The 21,590-nt window shown below is 39.1% G+C and overlaps 2 protein-coding genes across 3 annotated transcripts in view; one reads left to right on the top strand and one right to left on the bottom strand.

Moving 5' to 3' along the window:
- TMEM38B (transmembrane protein 38B) overlaps positions 1 to 21,590 on the bottom strand; it is a 65,511-nt gene that overhangs the window by 40,381 nt on the left and 3,540 nt on the right. For both annotated transcript variants that reach the window (XM_040241145.1, XM_040241153.1), the window contains exon 2: positions 4,108 to 4,264. In XM_040241145.1, the coding sequence (XP_040097079.1) occupies positions 4,108 to 4,264 (157 nt within the window). The remainder of the gene's footprint in view (positions 1 to 4,107; positions 4,265 to 21,590) is intronic.
- On the top strand, positions 7,559 to 9,170 carry LOC120864250 (60S ribosomal protein L10-like). The gene has a single exon (XM_040241164.1). It carries the CDS (start codon positions 8,731 to 8,733, stop codon positions 9,082 to 9,084), a length of 354 nt encoding a protein of 117 aa, XP_040097098.1. The 5' UTR covers positions 7,559 to 8,730; the 3' UTR covers positions 9,085 to 9,170.

The following is a 21,590-nucleotide window of genomic DNA, read 5'->3' as shown; positions in this document are numbered from 1 at the left end:
CACACATTCTGGTCTCTTATGGTCTTGCTAATTAAAGGGATCTAGGAGGAGAAGAGGACGACAGAGGATGAGATGGTTGGATGGCATCACCAACACAATGGACATGGGTTTGGGTAGACTCCAGGAGTTGGTGATGGACAGGGAGGCCTGGCATGCTGTGGTTCATGGGGTCGCAAAGAGTCGGACACAACTGAGCGACTGAACTAAACTGAATATGAATCTGCTCTGGATTCTGGATCAATCTGCCAATTATCAGGAAACACAGAGAATAGAGGAATATAATGATCTGCACCATGAGTATGCAATCAGCAAACTCACGAGTATAGAAAAGTCCACATGTCAAACAGCTCTGGTTCTTCATGAGATAACTATAAGGAAAAACAGAATGGAAGGGAAACTGATAAAATCAAAGAGACTTAAGAGACATTAAAATTTTTAATGGGTGTAACTAAATTATAGTGTCTTGGAATGAACATCTGGATGATAAAATTTTGTATGCAAAGAAGTCATAAATATAAAAGTCAGGATAATGGTGTGCTATCATCTATTATTTGGTTTCCTAGTTGTATAGTTTATATAGGAAAGGAAGGATATATACTTGATTCTTGCTCTTTGTTTACAGTTTTCAGGATATGAATTGGTCCCCTGCTGTTCTCCAAAAGTTTCCAGTTCTTTTTGTTCCTGTTATAAAAAAAAAATTTTAAGTAAGTATGAGCTCATGGATTAAGCATATTTTATGGGTTTCAATAAATTGGAATTTTATTATTAAAGCCCAGATTGTCCCTTCATTGACCAGGGGGAATTTCTTCAGATTGGCTCTTGAGACTGATTAGCTTCCTTGCTAGTTACTATAAGATTCATCTTGTACTTTCTTCTGGAAGAAAGAATCCAAATCAAATTCAGGTTAGATCCTTTTATTTAGCAAGACCATAAGAGACCCAAAATGTCTGATAACTTTTTTTTTGCTGATGTTAATACTCTTAATGACTTTCGTCTGATAACTAATTGAGGATTTCAAAATGGCAATAGTCAGTCTTTTCTTCTTTTATTATTTAAGGTGGAAAGGGAGTGTGACTGGAATGTGACTCCCGGATGGAACTTCTGGGACAGATGACAAAGCTTAGATGACAAAGCTTTATTTCTTGACTTGGGTCATGGTTTCAAGGATATACCTAGCAATAATTCATTGGGCGATATACTTGGTTTTCTGAATTTTTACTTTATAATAAAATATTTTTGTAAGACGACAGAGGATGAGATGACTGGATGGCATCACCAACTCAATGGACATGAGTTTGAGTAAACTCTAGATGGTCAGGGAAGCCTGGCACGCTACAGTCCATGGGGTCACAAAGAGTCGGACACGACTGAGCAACTGAACTGAACTGAATATTTTTTTAATGTAACTGATGGATATAAAAGTTTTTATTGTGTCATAATTCTTTGTCCTCTGCATATATTATAAATATTCCTTTGCACCTACTCAATATTAATTGAAACTTTAAAATTAAAAAACATATTGTTTATAATGAAAGTTCATCTTGGTTAAGATCATGCTAATTTGAAATTGAGACCCTGTCAATTATCAATATATCAAGCATCAATTTCCTCTAATATTAAATGGGAATAATAAAAGATTTCAAGTTAACAACTAAATACTCTAAATACTATATTATTAGTTAACTACATAAAAATGCATTTATTTTCCATTTCTAACATATCTTAGTTTCAGCCAAGAAAGTATATATTTATAGACAAGCAATTTTATTTCATTTAATGAACCACTAATCAAGATCTGTAATTTCTTGCCACTCAATTACAGAACTCCCATGTAACACAAGCAGTCCATTCCTTTAGCGATGTACTTACTCAGCCTAGAATAGTAGTACTTGGAACACAATCAACAAAACAAAGTCTCTGCTCTGATAGGCTGCTATTCTAGTGGAGTGAGATAAACCATCATAAAAAGAAATAAACAGACAACACACCAGACAGTAATAAATCTAGGAAGAAAAAAAAAGAAGTATGATGAGATAGTCATGGGAGAGAAGGTATGTTTTTTAGAGACCTCTCCAAAAAAAGAAAATACGAGCCTCCTGGGAAAAGAACGTCACAGAGAAAAGAGAGCAAGCACAAGGGCACTGAGATAGAACAATATCTTTGTGTTCAAAAAAATGGCAAAACCAAGGTGATTAGAGCAGACTGAACAGGAATAGACTAGAAAGACATTACAACACAGAGTGGAAAGGAAGATTTTACAGTCTTCCAGGGTACACTAAGAGTTCTGAATTTTCCTCTTAATAAGAATATACTGATCACAGAAGTAATATGTTCTAACAACTTACTTTTAAATAATCACTTTTTATCTACTATGTTGAAAAGAGTTGGATATGACAGCAACTAAACAGCAGCAAAAATAAAGACAAGACTCCGGAGGATAATGAAAGCAGCAGCTAGACCACTTAGGAAGCTACTGAAACTGTCCAGGCAATAGTGGTAGTATATAGGAGTAGAAGTGAAAGTGATGAAAAGTGTCAGAGTCTGGATATCCCACTTCCATATAGTTTCAGCATCTAGACACATTAAAAAAAAAATTCTCCAAAGTGTTAATATCCTTTTAAAATATTGCTATAGAAATAAAGTCCTTGAGAAAGTGTTTTAAAACACATAGTAACCGGAAGGTAATAGTTTAAGAAATAGTTAAGCAAATAAATGAGAGACAGTGGTTGTTAAGCTCTACAGTCAAGCTTCCTGGTTTTGATCCTAGCTCAATCACTTACTAAATATGAAAATAATAGTGAAGTTTCTCTATTTCTCAGTTTTCTCATTTTTCAAATGGAGATAATAGGAGCTACTTCATTAGACCCTTGTGATATGACAATGAATATAAAGAATTTTAGCTGACACATGGTAACAGCTCAATATGTATTTGCTATCAAACTTATTGTTCTACTCTGAACAGTTTCTATGGCTACAGGTTCCCACTATTTTTCCCATTGCCATCACTGTTTATAATATCCCCTTTTATAACTGGTTACATATTTAAATGGAGAAGGAAATGGCAATCCACTCCGGTATGCTTGCCTAGGAAATCCCATGGACAAAGTCTGAGCCTAGTGGGCTACAGTCCATGGGGTCACAAAGAGTCAGGCATGACTTAGCAACTGAGCACATATTTAAAATTACCACAATAGGGACTTCCCTGGTGGTCCCGTGGTTAAAAATCTGCCTTGCAATACAGGGGAGGTAGTTCTATCCCTGGTCAGGGAACAAAGATCCCACAAGCCATGGAGTAACTGAAGCCCCTGTGTCGAAACTACAGAAGACCAACCGCCACAACTAGAGAATCCATGTGCCACAACCAAAAGCTCCCACAGGATGCAATGACGACCTCTCATGATGCAACCAAGACCCAGCTCAGCCAAATAAATAAAGGTGTAAAAATTAAAAAAAACTATCACAATAAAAATTAACTTCAAGTGTTCCTAATGTTACATATTTCATTGATTTGATTTTTAATCGAAAGTTTCCACTTTAGGTTTAACAAAGCTCTCTGATTGGTATAATACTATTTTTTTAACTTGGAGGATCACTCCTCTTAAAGATAACTGAAGCTGAATTTGCAAGAATCCAAAGCAATTCCTATTGACAATTTTTTCTTCACTTCAAAACAAAAATAATGTTAAATTTCATAAGGCTCTGAAAAATCAAGCAGAGTATGACAAGAACAATTATCCGAAATATCATAATCACTTGGACTTTTTGTATAGTTGGTCACACTCTTGATTATTAAGTTGTGTAACTATGAGCATAGGTTAGGTTCACAAGATCAACTGTTGGGGGTCAAATATTTGATGTCCTTTCATATTTGAAATGCTTCCACTAAAGACATATAAGAAAATGGTATTCCTACCTCTGAGAGAGAATAGGGGAGAAGGGTGAGAAAGAGACATACCTTGCATTTAAAACCTTTGGCATTATTTGGGTGCCTTCCTTTGCAAATGCACTAACTTCTAAGAACATAAAATATTTTTTAAAGAAAGAAATACCATTTACAAACAATTTACAGAACAATTTTTTAAATAGTTCACCACAATGGTAGCTTACCAGATTGAAGATGCCAGTAATATATTAGTGTTGTTTGCAAGAAACCTAAGTGGAGGCTCTGCAAGCAGTACACAGGATAAAATTCCTCCACCAAAGCAGTGGAGCATAGCAGTAAACCAGCTTGACAGAGGATTCTTCCATGCCAGTGCTGCTGCTCCTGAAATGATAAAGTAAATGTTTGAGATACTGTACACTAAACAAGTCCGGAGGTACCAGTGGCACTAAAGAAACACACTTCTTAATTTCTTAATTTTCTAGAACTTACTCTTACTCATGACAATCATGATCATCATAAACTGTATCTCCTGTTCTTTAAATCAACACTGGAAACATTTTGTTAAGACACGGGTGACTTGGGGCATCTTTAAAATACCCTCTTTAGGATCTTATTGGATTCCCATGGTGGCTCATACGGTAAAGCGACTGCCTACAATGAGGGAGACCCGGTTCAATCCCTGGGTTGGGAAGATCTCCAGGAGAAGGAAATGGCAACCCACTCCAGTATTCTTGCCTGGAAAATCCCATGGACAGAGAAGCCTGGTGGGCTACAGTCCACGGGGTCGCAAAGAGTCAGACACGACTGAGCGACTTCACTTCAGGATCTTATTGCCAGTTGCCCAGTAGTACATTATTATATAGACAATCTCCCCATCTCCTGTCTCCTTTCATTTCCAACCTACTGTAAGTACTTCAGTTAATATGTCCAAGTGATATATTAAGAAAAATTTATAATCTTAAGTACTTTAGAAAATAAAGCTGAAAAACTAAAGTTTCAATATGACAGACTTGAAACAGAATGACAAAATAAACTCAGAGGTGAAAGGCTGATGAGAAATAGGTATTTACATCATCTCAAATGTCTCCTAACAGATTATTTATTACAGAGAGAAACAGTAACTTTAGATTGGGCAAACCTTGCAGACATCACTATAAACAAACAATATCAGGTGATCTCTGATAACTATGCACTAAGGACACATCATTGCTACTGTAGTATTTCTACTATGCCAAAAATGTATAACCTCAACTAGTTTAATTACACCAACTCAAATTGAGGGTTATTCTAAAAAAAAAACCTAACAACAAACACTTGGCCTATATTTCAAGAACATAAAGGTCAAAGAACACATACAAAAAAAGGCTGATGAAATGTTTCAGATTAAATGACATTAAAGAGACAACCAAATGCATTTCCCTAGATCATATTTCAGAATGAGAAAGAACACTTATAAAAGAACTTATAAATTAAAAAAATAAATAAATAAAATTTAAAAAAATTAAAAAAAAATAAAAGAACTTTACAGACAAAAAATTGATAAAATTGAAACATAGATTGTGTCTTTAATATTGTATCTTTAATAATAGTATTGTATCACTGTTAAACTTCCTGATTTTGATAACTGTAATGTGACTCTTAAAATCAACACACTTAAGTAGTCAGAAGTAACTGGGCAAAATGTCTCCAATTTACACTCAGGTGGTTCTGCAAAAATACTCTACAGCAATAAAAACATTTAGAGAAATGGTAAGGTACAAACTTATTAGTCATACATGGATAAGTTCTTGGGATCTAATGTACAGCATAATGACTATAGTTAAAAATACTATATAATACTATATTATATCCTTGAAATTTGCTAAAAGAGTAGATTTTAAGTGTTGTCACCACACACACACACACACACACACACACACACACACTCAAAAGGTAACTATGTGAGATGATAAACATGTTAATCACTTCATTGTGGTAATCACTTCACAATGTACTATGTATATCAAATCATCACACTGTACACTTTAAATATATATAATTTTGTCAATTATAGGTCAATAAAGCTGGGGAAAAAATTAAATAAATGGGGCAAAATGTCAGTTGGTGATTCTGGGTAAAGTACATAGGACTTCCTTGACCTAGTCCAGCAACTTTCTATACGCAAAATTATTACAGGAAACAGTACAAAAAAATTTTTAACCCGGCCAGAAAAATAGAAGCAAATTATAAAAATGAAAGTAGAAACCAAACAGATGATAGAGACAGGTAATCAATAAAGCCAAGCCAAGCTCTTCTTGGAAAAGACCAATAAAACAGAATATTGTTCAGTAAGTCTGAAAAATGTGTGTGGAAAGGGGAAGGAATGAAAATAATGTATAATAGTATAAGTAAAAAATGGAAATAATTTGAGATTTTTTATAAGAAAACATTTATCATTATCAGAGCAATGCAAATCAAGACCACAGTGAGGTACCATTTCACACCAGTCAGAATGGCTGCAATCCAAAAGTCTATAAGCAATAAATGCTGGAGAGGGTGTGGAGAAAAGGGAACCCTCTTACATTGTTGGTGGGAATGCAAACTAGTACAGCCACTATGGAGAAGAGTGTGGAGATTCCTTAAAAAACTGCAAATAGAACTGCCTTATGACCCAGCAATCCCACTGCTGGGCATACACATCAAGGAAACCAGAATTGAAAGAGACACGTATACCCCAGTGTTTATCGCAGCACTGTTTATAATAGCCAGGACATGGAAGCAACCTAGATGTCCATCAGCAGATGAATGGATAAGAAAGCTGTGGTACATATACACAATGGAGTATTACTCAGCCATTAAAAAGAATACATTTGAATCAGTTCTAATGAGGTGGATGAAACTGGAGCCAATTATACAGAGTGAAGTAAGCCAGAAAGAAAAACCAATACAGTATATTAACACATATATATGGAATTTAGAAAGATGGTAACGATAACCCTATATGCGAGACAGCAAAAGAGATACAGATGTAGAGAACAGACTTTTGGACTCTGTGGGAGAGGGAGAGGGTGGGATGATTTGGGAGAATGGCATTGAAACATGTATAATATCATGTAAGAAATGAATTGCCAGTCTAGGTTCGATGCAGGATACGGATGTTTGGGGCTGGTGCACTGGGATGACCCAGAAAGATGGTATGGGGAGGGAGGTGGGAGGGGAGTTCAGGATTGGGAACTTATGTACACCTGTGGCAGATTCATGTTGATATATGGCAAAACCAATACAGTATTGTAAAGTAAAATAAAGTAAAATTTAAAAAAAAAAGAAAACATTTAATCTAATAAAGGTGAACATATAGTTGAAATGGAAATTGAAATGGACAATTTTCTTAAAAAACTATATATTGCAAAATCCCCTTAAGGATAGGCAGAAACTTGAACACACAAATAACTATGAAAAAAAATTACAGGGTAGTCCAAGATCTATCCTAAGAAAGGTGTTAGACCCAGATAGACTAGTGGACAAATACTAAATAATTTCTTATTACTCATTTTTATATTATATAACCATTATAGAGTTTAGAAAAACTTATTCTGTGAAACAACTCCAACATAAAAAACTGTAAAGAAAAATAAAGAAGAGAGACAGAATGAGAGAGGAAGGAGGATGGGAGTCAGGAAAAAGGGAGGAGGGAAAGGCAGGAGAAAAGGAAAAAAGAGGAAGAAGACACTGTAAGTCACACTATAATTTTAACTTATATAATACATAAATACATCCATAACAAATTGAAATCAGTAGTTTTTCAAAAGGATCACAAAATCATAACCAGGTAGATTTTTATCCAAAGAATTTAAGGAAGGTTCAACACAAATTCATTAAAATCATTCACTATACTAACAAATTAATATGATCACTCCTTTAGAAATTAAAAATCACTTGATAAAAATTTTAACATTCATTTTTTTAAATCTATTAATCTAAGAACGGGGGGGAAAAAAGCCATGAAGAAAAAGATTTGTAAGTGTGACACCATCAAAATTTAAAACTTCTGAACTTCCCTGGTGGTTCAGTGGTTAAGACTCCACCTACCAATGCACAGGACATGGGTTCAATCCCTGGCCCACAAAGATTCCACATGTCACAGGGCAACTAAGCCCATGTGCCACAACTACTGAGCCGATGAGACCTAGAGCCCATGCTCTGCAAAAAGCAGAGCCACCTCAATGAGAAGCTCGTGCACCACACCTAGAGAATAGCCCCCACTCACTGCAATGACAGAAAACCCACACCCATCAAGGAAGACCCAGCACAGTCATAAATAAATAAAGACAACTTGTTAAAAAAAAACTTTTTAACCTCTATATAACAAAAGACCAGGATAAAATATTTTTTAACCAATCTTTGCCTTTTCCCAATAAGGCAAATTCCAGAGTCCCCACAGAGACTGAGACAGAACTGTGAGTGTCTCCTGTGGAGGTACGGGTCAGCAGTAGACTGCTCAGGGGCCAGGGCTCTGAGTGGAACAGACCTGGGTATGGCATAAGCCCTCTGGAGGAGGTCACCATTAACGCCACCATAGAGCCGCCAGAACTTACACAGGACTGGGAAACAAACTCTTGGTGGGCACAAACAGAACCTCACCCAGGAGAAAGGATCAGTGGCCCCACAAGAGACTGACCCAGCTTTTTCCCTTTGGCACGCCACTGAAGATCCTGGTGTCACCATGGGCGGCCCGGTGTTACCGGTATTTTAAGAACAAGCCGTACCCAAAGTCCCGCTTCTGCCGAGGTGTCCCTGATGCTAACATTCGCATCTTCGACTTGGGGCGTAAGAAGGCCAAAGTGGATGAGTTCCCACTCTGTGGCCACATGGTGTCAGATGAGTATGAGCAGCTCTCCTCTGAAGCCCTGGAGGCTGCCCGTATTTGTGCCAACAAGTACATGGTGAAAAGCTGTGGCAAAGATGGTTTTCACAGCCAAGTGCAGCTCCACCCCTTCCATTTCATCCGCATCAACAAGATGTTGTCTTGCACTGCAGCTGATAGATTCCAGACGGGTATGCACGGTGCCTTTGGAAAGCCCCAGGGCACAGTGGCCAGGGTCCACACTGCCCAGGTCATGATGTCCATCCGCACCAAGCTGCAGAACAAGGAACATATGACTGAATGCCCTCCGCCGGGCCAAGTTCAAGTTCCCTGGCTGCCAGAAGATCCACATCTCTAAGAAGTGGGGATTTACCAACTTCAATGCGGATGAATTTGAGAACACGGTGGCAGAAAAGCGACTCTTCCCAGACGGCTGTGGGGTCAGATACATCCCTAATCGTGGTCCCCTGGACAAATGGCGGGCCCTGCACTCACGAGCATGAGTGCTGTCCCCTCCTTAATTATGGTCACCAATAAACCCTATTTCCTGTAAAAAAAAAAAAAAAGAGAGAGAGAGAGACTGACCCAGACTTGCCTGTGAGTGTCCAGGAGTCCTCGTCAGACGTGGGTTGGTGGTGGCCTGCTGCAGGGCTGAGGGCAGAGTGTAGCAGTGCATGCACGGGGTCTTTTGCAAGAGGTCACCGTTACCTTCATTATCTCCACCAAAGTTTCAGTTCAGTTCAGTCGCTCAGTCGTGTCCAACTCTTTGTGACGCCATGAATCACAGGACGCCAGGCCTCCCTGTCCATCACCAACTCCCGGAGTTCACTCAGACTCACGTCCATCGAGTCGGTAATGCCATCCAGCCATCTCATCCTCTGTTGTCCCCTTCTCCTCCTGCCCCCAATCCCTCGCAGCATCAGAGTCTTTTCCAATGAGTCAACTCTTCACATGAGGTGGCCAAAGTACTGGAGTTTCAGCTTTAGCATCAGTCCTTCCAAAGAACACCCAGGACTGATCTCCTTTAGGATGGACTGGCTGGATCTCCTTGCAGTCCAGGGAACTCTCAAGAGTCTTCTCCAACACCACAGTTCAAAAACATCAATTCTTCAGTGCTCAGCTTTCTTCACAGTCCAACTCTCACATCCATACATGACCACTGGAAAAACCACAGCCTTGACTAGACGGACCTTTGTTGACAAAGTAATGTCTCTGCTTTTGAATATGCTATCTAGGTTCGTCATAACTTTCCTTCCAAGGAGTAAGCGTCTTTTAATTTCATGGCTGCAATCACCATCTGCAGTGATTTTGGAGCCCCCAAAAACAGTCTGACACCGTTTCCACTGTTTCCCCATCTATTTCCCATGAAGTGATGGGACCAGATGCCATGATCTTCGTTTTCTGAATGTTGAGCGTTAAGTCAACTTTTTCACTCTCCTCTTTCACTTTCATCCAGAGGCTCTTTAGTTTCTCTTCACTTTCTGCCATAACGGTGGTGTCATCTGGATATCAGAGGTTACTGATATTTCTCTCGGCAATCTTGATTCCAGCTTTTGCTTCTTCCAACCCACTGTTTCTCATGATGTGCTCTGCATATAAGTTTAATAAGCAGGGTGACAATATACAGCCTTGACATACTCCTTTTCCTATTTGGAACCAGTCTGTTGTTCCATGTCCAGTTCTAACTGATGCTTCCTGACCTGCATATAGGTTTCTTAAGAGGCAGGTCAGGTGGTCTGGTATTCCCATCTCTTGAAGAATTTTCCAGAGTTTATTGTGATCCACACAGTCAAAGGCTTTGGTATAGTCAAAAAAGCAGAAATAGATGTTTTTCTGGAACTCTCTTGCTTTTTCCATGATCCAGCGGATGTTGGCAATTTGATCTCTGGTTCCGCTGCCTTTTCTAAAACCAGCTTGAACATCTGGAAGTTCACGGTTCACATATTGCTGAAGCCCTGGCTTGAAGAATTTTGAGCATTACTTTACTACCGTGTGAGATGAGTGCAATTGTGCGTTCTCTGGCATTGCCTTTCTTTGGGATTGGAATGAAAACTGACTTTTTCCAGTCCTGTGGCGACTGCTGAGCTTTCCAAACTTGCTGGCATATTGAGTGCAGCACTTCCACAGCATCATCTTTCAGGATTTGAAATAGCTCAACTGGAATTCCATCACTTCCAATAGCTTTGTTTGTAGTGATGCTTTCCAAGGCCCACTTGACTTCACATTCCAGGACGTCTGGCTCTAGATGAGTGATCACACCATCGTGATTATCCAGGTCGTGAAGATCTTTTTTGTATAGTTCTTCTGTGTATTCTTGCCACCTCTTCTTAACATCTTCTGCTTCTCTTAGGTCCATACCATTTCTGTCCTTTATCGAGCCCATCTTTGCATGAAATGTTCCCTTGGTTTCTCTGATTTTCTTGAAGAGATCTCTAGTCTTTCCCATTCTGTTCTTTTCCTCTATTTCTTTGCACTGATCACTGAGGAAGGCTTTCTTATCTCTGCTTGCTATTCTTTGGAACTCTGCATTCAGATGCTTATATCTTTCCTCTTCTCCTCTGCCTTTCGCCTCTCTTCGTTTCACAGCTATTTGTAAGGCCTCTTCAGACAGCCATTTTGCTTTTTGGCATTTCTTTTCTTGGGGATGGTCTTGATCCCTGTCTCCTGTACAATGTCACAAACCTCCGTCCATAGTTCATCAGGCTCTCTGTCTATCAGATCTAGTCCCTTAAATCTATTTCTCGCTTCCACTGTATAATCATAAGGGATTTGATTGAGGTCATACCTGAATGGTCTAGTGGTTTTCCCTACATTCTTCAATTTAAGTCTAAATTTGGCAATAAGGAGTTCAGGATCTGAGCCACAGTCAGCTCCTGATCCTGTTTTTGCTGACTGTATAGAGCTTCTCCATCTTTGGTTGCAAAGAATGTAATCAGTCTGATTTCGGTGTTGACCATCTGGTGATGTCCATGTGTAGAGTCTTCTCTTGTGTTGTTGGAAGAGGCTGTTTGCTATGACCAGTGTGTTCTCTTGGCAAAATTCTATTAGCCTTTGCCCTGCTTCATTCCGTACTCCAAGGCCAAATTTGCCTGTTACTCTGGGTGTTCTTGACTTCCCACTTTTGCATTCCAGTCCCCTATAATGAAAAGGACATCTTTTTTGGGTGTTAGTTCTAAAAGGTCTTGGATGTCTTCATAAAACCATTAAACTTTAGCTTCTTCAGCATTACTGGATGGGGCATAGGCTTGGCCGCACCATAGTTTGGCCCCAGGTATATAACAGAGAGGGAATACAGCCCCACCAATCAACAGAAAATTGCATTCAAGATTTACTGAACATGGCCCCACCCATCAGAACAAGACCCAATTTCCCCCTCAGTCAGTCTCTCCCATCAGGAAGCTTCCATAAGCCTCTTATCCTTCTTCATCAGAGGGCAGACAGACTTAAAACCATAATCACAGGAAACTGACCAATCTGATCACATGGACCACAGCCTTTTCTAATTCAATGAAACTATGAGCCATGCCATGTAGGGCCACCCAAGACGGACGGGTCATGGTGGAGAGTTCTGACAAAATGTGGTCCGCTGGAGAAGGGAATGGCAAACCACTTCAGTATTCTTGACTTGAGAACCCCATGAACAGTATGAAAAGGCAAAAAGATATGACACTGAAAGATAAACTCTCCAGGTAGGTAGATGCCCAATTGCTACTGGAAATCAGTGGAGAAATAACTCCAGAAAGAATGAAGAGATGGAGCCAAAGCTGAACTCTAGCATCTTACTGTCTATAGTTTTTAGTTTTGACTAGTTATTTTTCAGTCACTAAGTCGTGTCCAACTCTTTGCGACCCCATGGACTGCAGCACATCAGTTCTCCCTGTCTATCACCAACTCCTGGAGTTTACTCAAACTCAGGTCCATTGAGTCGATGATGCCATCCAACCATCTCATCTGTCATGCCTTTCTCCTCCTGCCCTAAATCTTTCCCAGCATCAGGGTCTTTTCTAATGAGTCGATTCTTCACATCATGTGGCCAAACTATTGGAGCTTCAGCTTCAACATCAGTCCTTCCAATGAACACTCAGGACTGATTTCCTTTAGGATGGACTGGCTGGATCTCTTTGCAGTCCAAGGGACTCTCGAGAGTCTTCTCCAACACCACAGTTCAAAAGCAACAATTCTTCTGCGCTTGACTTTCTTTATAGTCCAACTCTCACATCCATACATAACTACTGGAAAACCCATAGCTTTGACTAGGCAGACCTTTGTTAGCAAAGTAATGTCTCTGGCTTTTAATATGCTGTCTAGGTTGGTCACAACTTTTCTTCCAAGGAGTAAGCATCTTTTAATTTCATGGCTGCAGTCACCATCTGCAGTGATTTTCAGTTCAGTTCAGTTCAGTTCAGTCGCTCAGTCATGTCCGACTCTTTGTGACTCCATGAATCGCAGCACGCCAGGCCTCCCTGTCCATCACCAACTCCCGGAGCTCACCCAGATTCACATCCATCAAGTCAGTGATGCCATCCAGCCATCTCATCCTCTGTTGTCCCCTTCTCCTCCTGCCCACAATCCCTCCCAGCATCAGAGCCTTTTCCAATGAGTCAACTCTTCACATGAGGTGGCCAAAGTACTGGAGTTTCAGCCTCAGCATCATTCCTTCCAAAGAAATCTCAGGGCTGATCTCCTTCAGAATGGACTGGTTGGATCTCCTTGCAGTCCAAGGGACTCTCAAGAGTCTTCTCCAACATCACAGTTCGCAGTGATTTTGGAGCCCCCCAAAATAAAGTTTCTCACTGTTTCCACTATTTCCTCATCTACTGACTATGAGTGAGTACATTTTAAAAACTTAGAATGGGGACCTAGCAGATAGTAAGCAACAAGTATAGCTATCACTATCATAGAAGTACGTGTGCTAAGTCTCTTCTGTCATGTCTGACTCTTTCTGACTCCATGGACCACAGCCTGCCAGACTCCTCTGTCCATGGGATTATCCAGGCGAGAATACTGGATCAGGTTGCCATTTCCTACTGCAGGGGCTCCTCCAACCCAGGGATTGAAACCAAGTCTCTACAACCCCTGCGCTGGCAGGCAGGTTCTTTCCTACTAGCGTCACTTGGGTAGAGAGATATTATGGAAGTAAACAGAAATAAAATTACCCTTTCCTCTGTACTTCTATCCTTTAATCACACTCATTTTCTATAGGGTGACAGCTTTGAGTCTTTTTTCCTTTGCCTATTTGCACATATACACTCCTTCTCCCCCTCAAGACCTTCTTCTCCCTCAACCTTGCCTTGTGCATGTCTTCCTCTCTCAGATATACCCAGATTAGCTCTGCAGACACATTCTGGAAATAGGAGCTCTTAACTGAATGAGAGCTATTAATACAACGGGTCCATCACTGCACAGTACTATGAAGGCACATTCCAAAATAATTGGTTACTTTTGGTAAATATACTATCAGGGAATACGTCTCTATCCCCATTACTATCATCCATTTGACATTAACAATTTGGCTTAGACCAGAGGTCTCCAACCTTCGGGATCTAATTAATGTCTGAGATCTGAGGTGGAGTTAAATAAGAAATAATAGAAAAAAGTGCACAATAAATGCAATTTACTTGAATCATCTGGAAATCATCCCCCTGCACCCCAATCCAAAGAAAAATTGTCTTCCATGAAACCAGTCCCTGGTGCCAAAATGGTTGGGGGACCACTGGAGACAAATTCAAAGAGATCCAAAACGTTTTCCTTTTACTATTAAAACAATCCAAATCAAGTTAACTAAATTTGATGCTTTCACATAAATTATTCACTCATGTAATATGCATTTTCAGTTTAGTCTGTCAAAATAACTTTCCTTTTCCCTCAACTTGCCAGTATTTTATCCTTTCCTCCTGAGACATATCATTTTCTAGATTTGTTCACAAGTGTTAGTTCCACTATAAGACTGTCATTCCTTGAGACACTTATGAAACTTTGTATAAAGTAGATGCTCTATAAATGTTTACTGTACTACAAAAAAATGTATATGCAATATATCAAAAATGTAAGTATGACACTTTTACTACCATTAGTGTCCCTTAGTTTTATCATAAGTCACAAAGAGAGACAGCTGTCGTTACGTACCAGTTCTGTGACTCTTTGTAGGACCTTTAACCTGTCTTTGCTTAAACTTCAAGTTTCATAAAGTGAAAATAATACCTAACTTATAAGAATTTAAAATGAGAGAATATACATAAAAACACATATATACTACCCAGTACATGTCAGACACCATGTTGACTTAAGTGCTGAATGGGTTGATACTGATAACAGAGAAAAGAGGCCAGGAAAATGCAACTCTTGGGCTGCTTCTGAAAATTCTCTGAGCCCAAGATATAATTCTTTTGAGTTCTTACTGCAAGGCTGGGATGAGAGTGACACATTAGGGCACTGAAAAGGTACTTGTAACCCCAACAGTCTTAAATCAATGAAACTAAGGTTTTATTAGACCAAAAAAGAAAAGAAAAAAAGAGTTGAAAGGAGGGTCTTTCTCATACCAGTCTTTTATGCCTAATTTTCAAAATTATGTCAGCCAGAAAAATTTCTCTAACTCAAACAAAATTTTTCTTTAAATCTTTCTTCAGTACACACATTGTGGTAATACATTTTTCACCATGAGACAATCTTACAATAAAGTATTTGGGTATTATGTTCCTTTGTATATATCCTACCAGCACCAGAGTTAGTTTAATGTGAACTTAAACTATGAAAACACAAGGACTTCCCTGGTGGTCCAGTGGCTAACACTGTGCTTCCACTGCAGGGGGTGCAGGTTTGATCAATGGTCAGGGGATCCTGCAAGCCACATGACATGGCCAAAATAAAAATATAATGCATTCAAAAATTAGCTTAAAGTAAAGAAAAAGAAAATATAGAAAAAAAAAAAAAGAAAAAGCTGTATATCTTTAGGGCATATAAATAATTTTCAGAAGAAAAAAAAGTTAATATATCGCTAATTTCTCCTCAGTTTTAAACAAAGGTGTATCCCTTTAGCTAAGAAATAAGCTATGTTAATTTAGACACATTATTTTTAACATACTGGCATTTAAAAGAAAAAAAAATTATCTGTCCTACCTTAAGATGTTTGTGATACATTATCAGTAGAATTATTTCCCTGAACTCTTAGCAAAATTTGTCACACTGAAACCTGAATCTAATTCAAAGTATAAGACATTTAAACATACAACCTCCAGGGGACTTTAACATCAAAATAGTTTCATTATGAAATGAAAGCTGAGAAATAAAGTCACATTTTATTCTGTTAAATTCACTTAAAATCTCACCCAGAAAATAATCCCATTCTCTGGCCAAATGAATTATTAGACTATGTTTAAAACAGTTTTATTAACTTAGTTAAAACAAAGCTTAGAAGGGCATTTTTTAATGTACTGCACACATGACTTCTTTACTTTGATATTCTCAGTCTAATTTTACTCCAGTAAAATACTCAGTCTAATGTATCTCTATTTTTAAGAATTAGTTGCACTGTAGCTATTTTCAAACAGCATTAAGCTTGCTGGTGGTTGATGTGACTTCCAGAAAGGAGGAGGGGAATGTTCTAGCCATCTTAAAGCCTTATTGCCAGATATTAAGTATGTCTAAATTGCATATTAAACTATCCTAGTCTTTCCCATTTATAGATTTATCTTTTTAAAAAAGAAAAAGTAACATATCTTATATGCCTCAAGTACATTTTTTCATCAAAATTATTTAAAAATAATCATGTAGACAACAGAGGTTTACAGATTATCTGTGACACAATTTAAGGAGTTTCACATCAAATCACAGTGGGCCAAGTAAATCCACAGATTCACCCTGTCCCCCAGTTCCCCACTGTGTAACTAGAACAGACATACTTAGCAACTGACACACTCACCATATTGATTCTCTAATCCACAGAGTAAGAATCATTATGGGAGGAATGATCAAGCAGAGGGCTTCGCTGGTGGCTCAGTGGTAAAGAATCCACTACCCTGATAGTTCAGTTGGTAAAGAATCCACCTGCAATGCAGGAGACCCCAGTTCAATTCCTGGGTCAGAAAGATCCCCTGGAGAAGGGAAAGGTTACCCACTCCAGTATTCTTGGGCTTCCCTTGTGGCTCATCTGATAAAGAATCTGCCTGCAATGTGGGAGACCTGAGTTCGATCCCTGGGCTGGGAAGATCCCCTGGAGAAGGGAAAGGTTACCCACTCCAGTATTCTGGCCTGGAGAATTCCATGGACTGTATAGTCCGTGGGGTCCCAAAGAGTTGGACATGACTAAGTGACTTTCAAGTATATGTAAGTATACATCAATGCAGGAGACAAAAGCTCAATCCCTGGGGAAGATCCCTTGGAGGAGGAAATTACAACCCACTCCAGTACTCTTGCCTGGAAAATTCCATGGACAGAGAGGAGTCTGGCAGGCTATAGTCCACAGAGTTGCAAAGACTAGGACACAACTGAGCACACACACACAATCAAGTAGAAGCCACTAGAGTTTCTTCTTCTCACCAAGATATTTTTAAAATGCAGTATTAGAGATGAGTGCCATGATCAAAAAACATGAAAGAGGATGATACCTATCACATTCCATTTAACAACTTGCCTGTGTAGACTATGTGTAAAGCAGATGGGTCTTGAAAAATAACTGAATTATAAATAAATGCAGACAGGTAGTAACTCCAACTGCAGCTGGTTTTCAAAATACAGTATTTTTACTGGAACAAATTAGTATTAATTCCTGTAACCTGGTAAAGAAATGCTTTTTTCTCCATATTAATTTGCAAAGAATCCCAAAAGCACTTTGCTTTTACCTGGCAAGTTTAACAGGACACTATCACACTCTTGCCTCAGATCTCTGTCAACACTCCTGCTCCCCAAACAAGTCCACAGAGACTTTGATCTTATTGGAGTACATGGAACGTCACAACTGCCTGCTGCACTGAAGGCATTATGCTAACTGGATCTACAAACAAGTAGTAGCCAGCACTTTAGCTATTTTAACACAACATAATGAAAACCAGCAAGCATGAAGTTAAATCTTACCCTTAAGTTTCTGCACCAGTCAGAGTCCAGTCAGGAAACAGAAAATATAAAGTTTGCTTAACAAAGAGAACTTAATATAAAAAAGCGGGCATAAAATCATAAGATCTGAAAAGGTAAAAAGTAAATACTGTGGTGTCATAGAGGTATAAATACAGAAAGTTATTACCACTCCTGGGGGAACAAAGGATAGGCTCAAATTATTAAAACTTAGAAGCTTGGACAAAGTGCTCTTTAGAGTCAAAACTGAGATTCCTGAGGAGGACACACTGCTCAGCTGGTGTTCTGGTCCAGCTCACTCACTGCATAAGCAACTGAGTTTTAAGTTCTCATCCCAAGCTACTGTGATAGTGGTAGAGTTTGAACTAAACACTGGTCTGCTGACTTCTGACTTTATGAACTCTTTCTACTACAGAACACTTCTTGATTAATATTTGGTCAGGTCACTGAAATATTCTAACTTTACTTTAGATTAAAAAATACTAAAGATATTTAAGTAAGATTCTCTGAACTCAAAGAAGTAAATTATGGACCATCATTTCTGAAACACCCTTTTCTACTCCACACCGAGCAGAATCTGCTCTGGCTTTATAAACCATGGTATCACAAAGGGGGCATGGATGTTCTATTGAGGATATCATAAATGTTCTATTTTCTCTGGATGTTGCTTAACTTAGTTGTGCGTATTCTGAAAATTCACTAAGCTGTACTTTTACTATTATTTTTGCACTTTTCTATATGTTTTTACATGGGAATTCATAAAGATAGCAAAATTATGCTGCCACCTTCCCAGAATCCTAAAAACTGATAAATTCCTATCTTATTTATCTTTTAATCTCTCACAGATTATAGGAAGGAACAACGACAAACTTTATTTCTGGATTTAATTCACGAAAGCAAATGAGAAACTGATTGGTGATGTAGAAATGACCAAAACCATGGGAGAAAATAACCATGTCAAATGACAACTTATTGAGAAATTGTTAAATGTGGAGAAACCAGAATCTGCAAAGAGAGAGCTAGAGAAAAGTTCAGAACTTTGAAATTAGCCCAAGAAATAGCTCTATAATTAACTAAACTATGTAACTTATGTAGTTATTTTATTCCTATAAAAGTATTCCTCATCTGTAAAATGAGTTCAATACTACCTACCTAAAGAGATATATGAGGATTAGAATTAAGATACTGAAATGTTTTGCATGTTATCTGAAATGAATATTGTTACTGTGTAAGAAAGGCAGTTGTAGGGGCTTCCCTGGGAGTCCAGCAGTTGAGAATCCACCTGCCAATGCAAAGGACGTGGGTTCAACCCCTGGTCTGGGGAGATCTCACATGCTGTGGGGCAACTAAGCCTGTGCACCACCATGTAGCCCGTGTGCTGCAATTACTGAAGTCCAAGGCCTAGAGCCTGTGCTCTAAAACAGGAGACGCCATTGCAAGGAGAAGCCTGCACACTGCTACTGGACAGACAGTAGGCCCCACTCTCTGCAACTAGAGAAAGTCAGCGCACAGTAACAGAGACTAGTGCAGCCAAAATAAAATAAATATTAAAAAAAAAAGGTAGTGCAATCTTATGTGACACTGTAAGGAAAGAGTAGGAAAGGGAGGATGAGCCGGGGAAGGGGAAAAGATGACAATGAAACAGCACACTCAAGTTCATCTAGGGATATAAGAATACCTTGCATTCTAGTATCCTCAACATCTAATATAGTACCTAATAAATTGAATAGCGGCTTAATGAAATACATATGATTTGAGGGAAGTTAGTAAAATAGTGGTCAGAGAATTAAAAAAATAATAATAGATTTTGTGTGAAAAATCAAGTAAAAATCATTGTAGATTAAATATTCAGGATGTCTAACAAAAAATAGCAATCTGAGTAATTTCAGATTGATATCAGTGCAGGACTGAAGAAATGTGCTTATTTCAGTGAAAATTTAAATAAGAAAAAAAGAGAGGACAGATTAAAAGCATAAGAAATTAAAATTAGTGACAAAAATATTCTGCAAAAATGGTTTCTAACCAACAGCTCCTAAAACAACATTTTCCAACTTCCTAATAAAATACCCGATTCTTTGCAGCCTCATGGACTACACATTCCATGGAATGCTCCAGGCCAGAACACTGGAGTGAGTTCAGTTCAGTTCAGTCACTCAGTCGTGTCCAACTCTTTGCGACCCCATGAACTGCACCATCCCAGGCATCCCTGTTCATCATCAACTCCCGGAGTCCACTTAAACCCATGTCCATTGCGTCAGCGATGCCATCGAACCATCTCATCCTCTGTCGTTCCCTTCTCCTCCTGCCCTCAATCTTTCCCAGAATCAGGGTCTTTTCAAATGGGTCAGCTCTCCGCATCAGGTGGCCAAAGTATGGGAGTTTCAGCTTCAACATCAGTCCTTCCAATGAACACCCAGGACTGATCTCCTTTAGGATGGACTGGCTGGATCTCCTTGCAGTCCAAGGGACTCTCAAGAGTCTTCTCCAACACCACAGTTCAAAAGCATCAACTCTTCAGTGCTAAGCTTTCTTTATAGTCCAACTCTCACATCCATACATGACCACTGGAAAAACCATAGTGTTGACTAGACGAACCTTTGTTGACAAAGTAATGTCTCTGCTTTTCAATATGCTATCTAGGTTCGTCATAACTTTCCTTCCAAGGAGCAAGTGTCTTTTAATTTTATGGCTGCAATCACCATCTGCAGTGATTTTGGAGCCCCCCAAAATAAAGTCTTACACAGTTTCCACTGTTTCCCCATCTATTTCCCATGAAGTGATGGGACCAGATGCCATGATCTTCGTTTTCTGAATGTTGAGCTTTAAGCCAACTTTTTCACTCTCCTCTTTCACTTTCATCAAGAGGCTCTTTAGTTCTTCTTCACTTTCTGCCATAAGGGTGGTGTCATCTGCATATGTGAGGTTATTGATATTTCTCCTGGCAATCTTGATTCCAGCTTGCGCTTCTTCCAGCCCAGCGTCTCTCATGATATACTCTGCATATAAGTTAAATAAGCAGGGTGACCATATACAGCCTTGACGTACTCCTTTTCCTATTTAGAACCAGTCTGTTGTTTCATGTCCAGTTCTAACTGTTGTTTTCCGACCTGCATACAGGTTTCCCAAGAAGCAGGTCAGGTTGTCTGGTATTCCCATCTCTTTGAGAATTTTCCACAATTTATTGGGATCCACACAGTCAAAGGTTTGGCATAGTCAATAAAGCAGAAATAGATGTTTTTCTGGAAATCTCTTGCTTTTTCCATGGTCCAGCGGATGTTGGCAATTTGATCTCTGGTTCCTCTGTCTTTTCTAAAACCAGCTTGAACATCTGGAAGTTCATGGTTCACATATTGCTGAAGCCTGGCTTGGAGAATTTTGAGCATTACCTTACTAGTGTGTGAGATGAGTGCAATTGTGCGGTAGTTTGAGCATTCTTTGGCATTGCCTTTCTTTGGAATTGGAATGTAAACTGACTTTTTCCAGCTCTGTGGCTACTGCTGAGTTTTCCAAATTTGCTGACATATTGAGTGCAGCACTTTCACAGCATCATCGTTTTCCAGGGGGTCTTCCCAACCCAGGGAGCGAACCCAGGTCTCCCTCATTGCAGGCAGATTCTTTACCAGCTGAGTCACCAGGGAAGCCCAATAAGATACCCAGAAAAATAGAAAAAAATAAATGAAAAAAACCCTACACTATTAGTCAAAACTAAAGCGGTAATACCAACCTTCTCCAAAAGGACTTATGACAGCATACTGCACCTCCCAGGACTGCTGCTGCCACTGCACCTCCCAGGACTGC

Source organism: Oryx dammah, unplaced genomic scaffold (genome assembly GCF_014754425.2).
Source record: "Oryx dammah isolate SB20612 unplaced genomic scaffold, SCBI_Odam_1.1 HiC_scaffold_1, whole genome shotgun sequence".
Classification (NCBI taxonomy): Eukaryota; Metazoa; Chordata; class Mammalia; order Artiodactyla; family Bovidae; genus Oryx; species Oryx dammah.
This window is presented reverse-complemented; position numbering and strand designations above follow the sequence as displayed.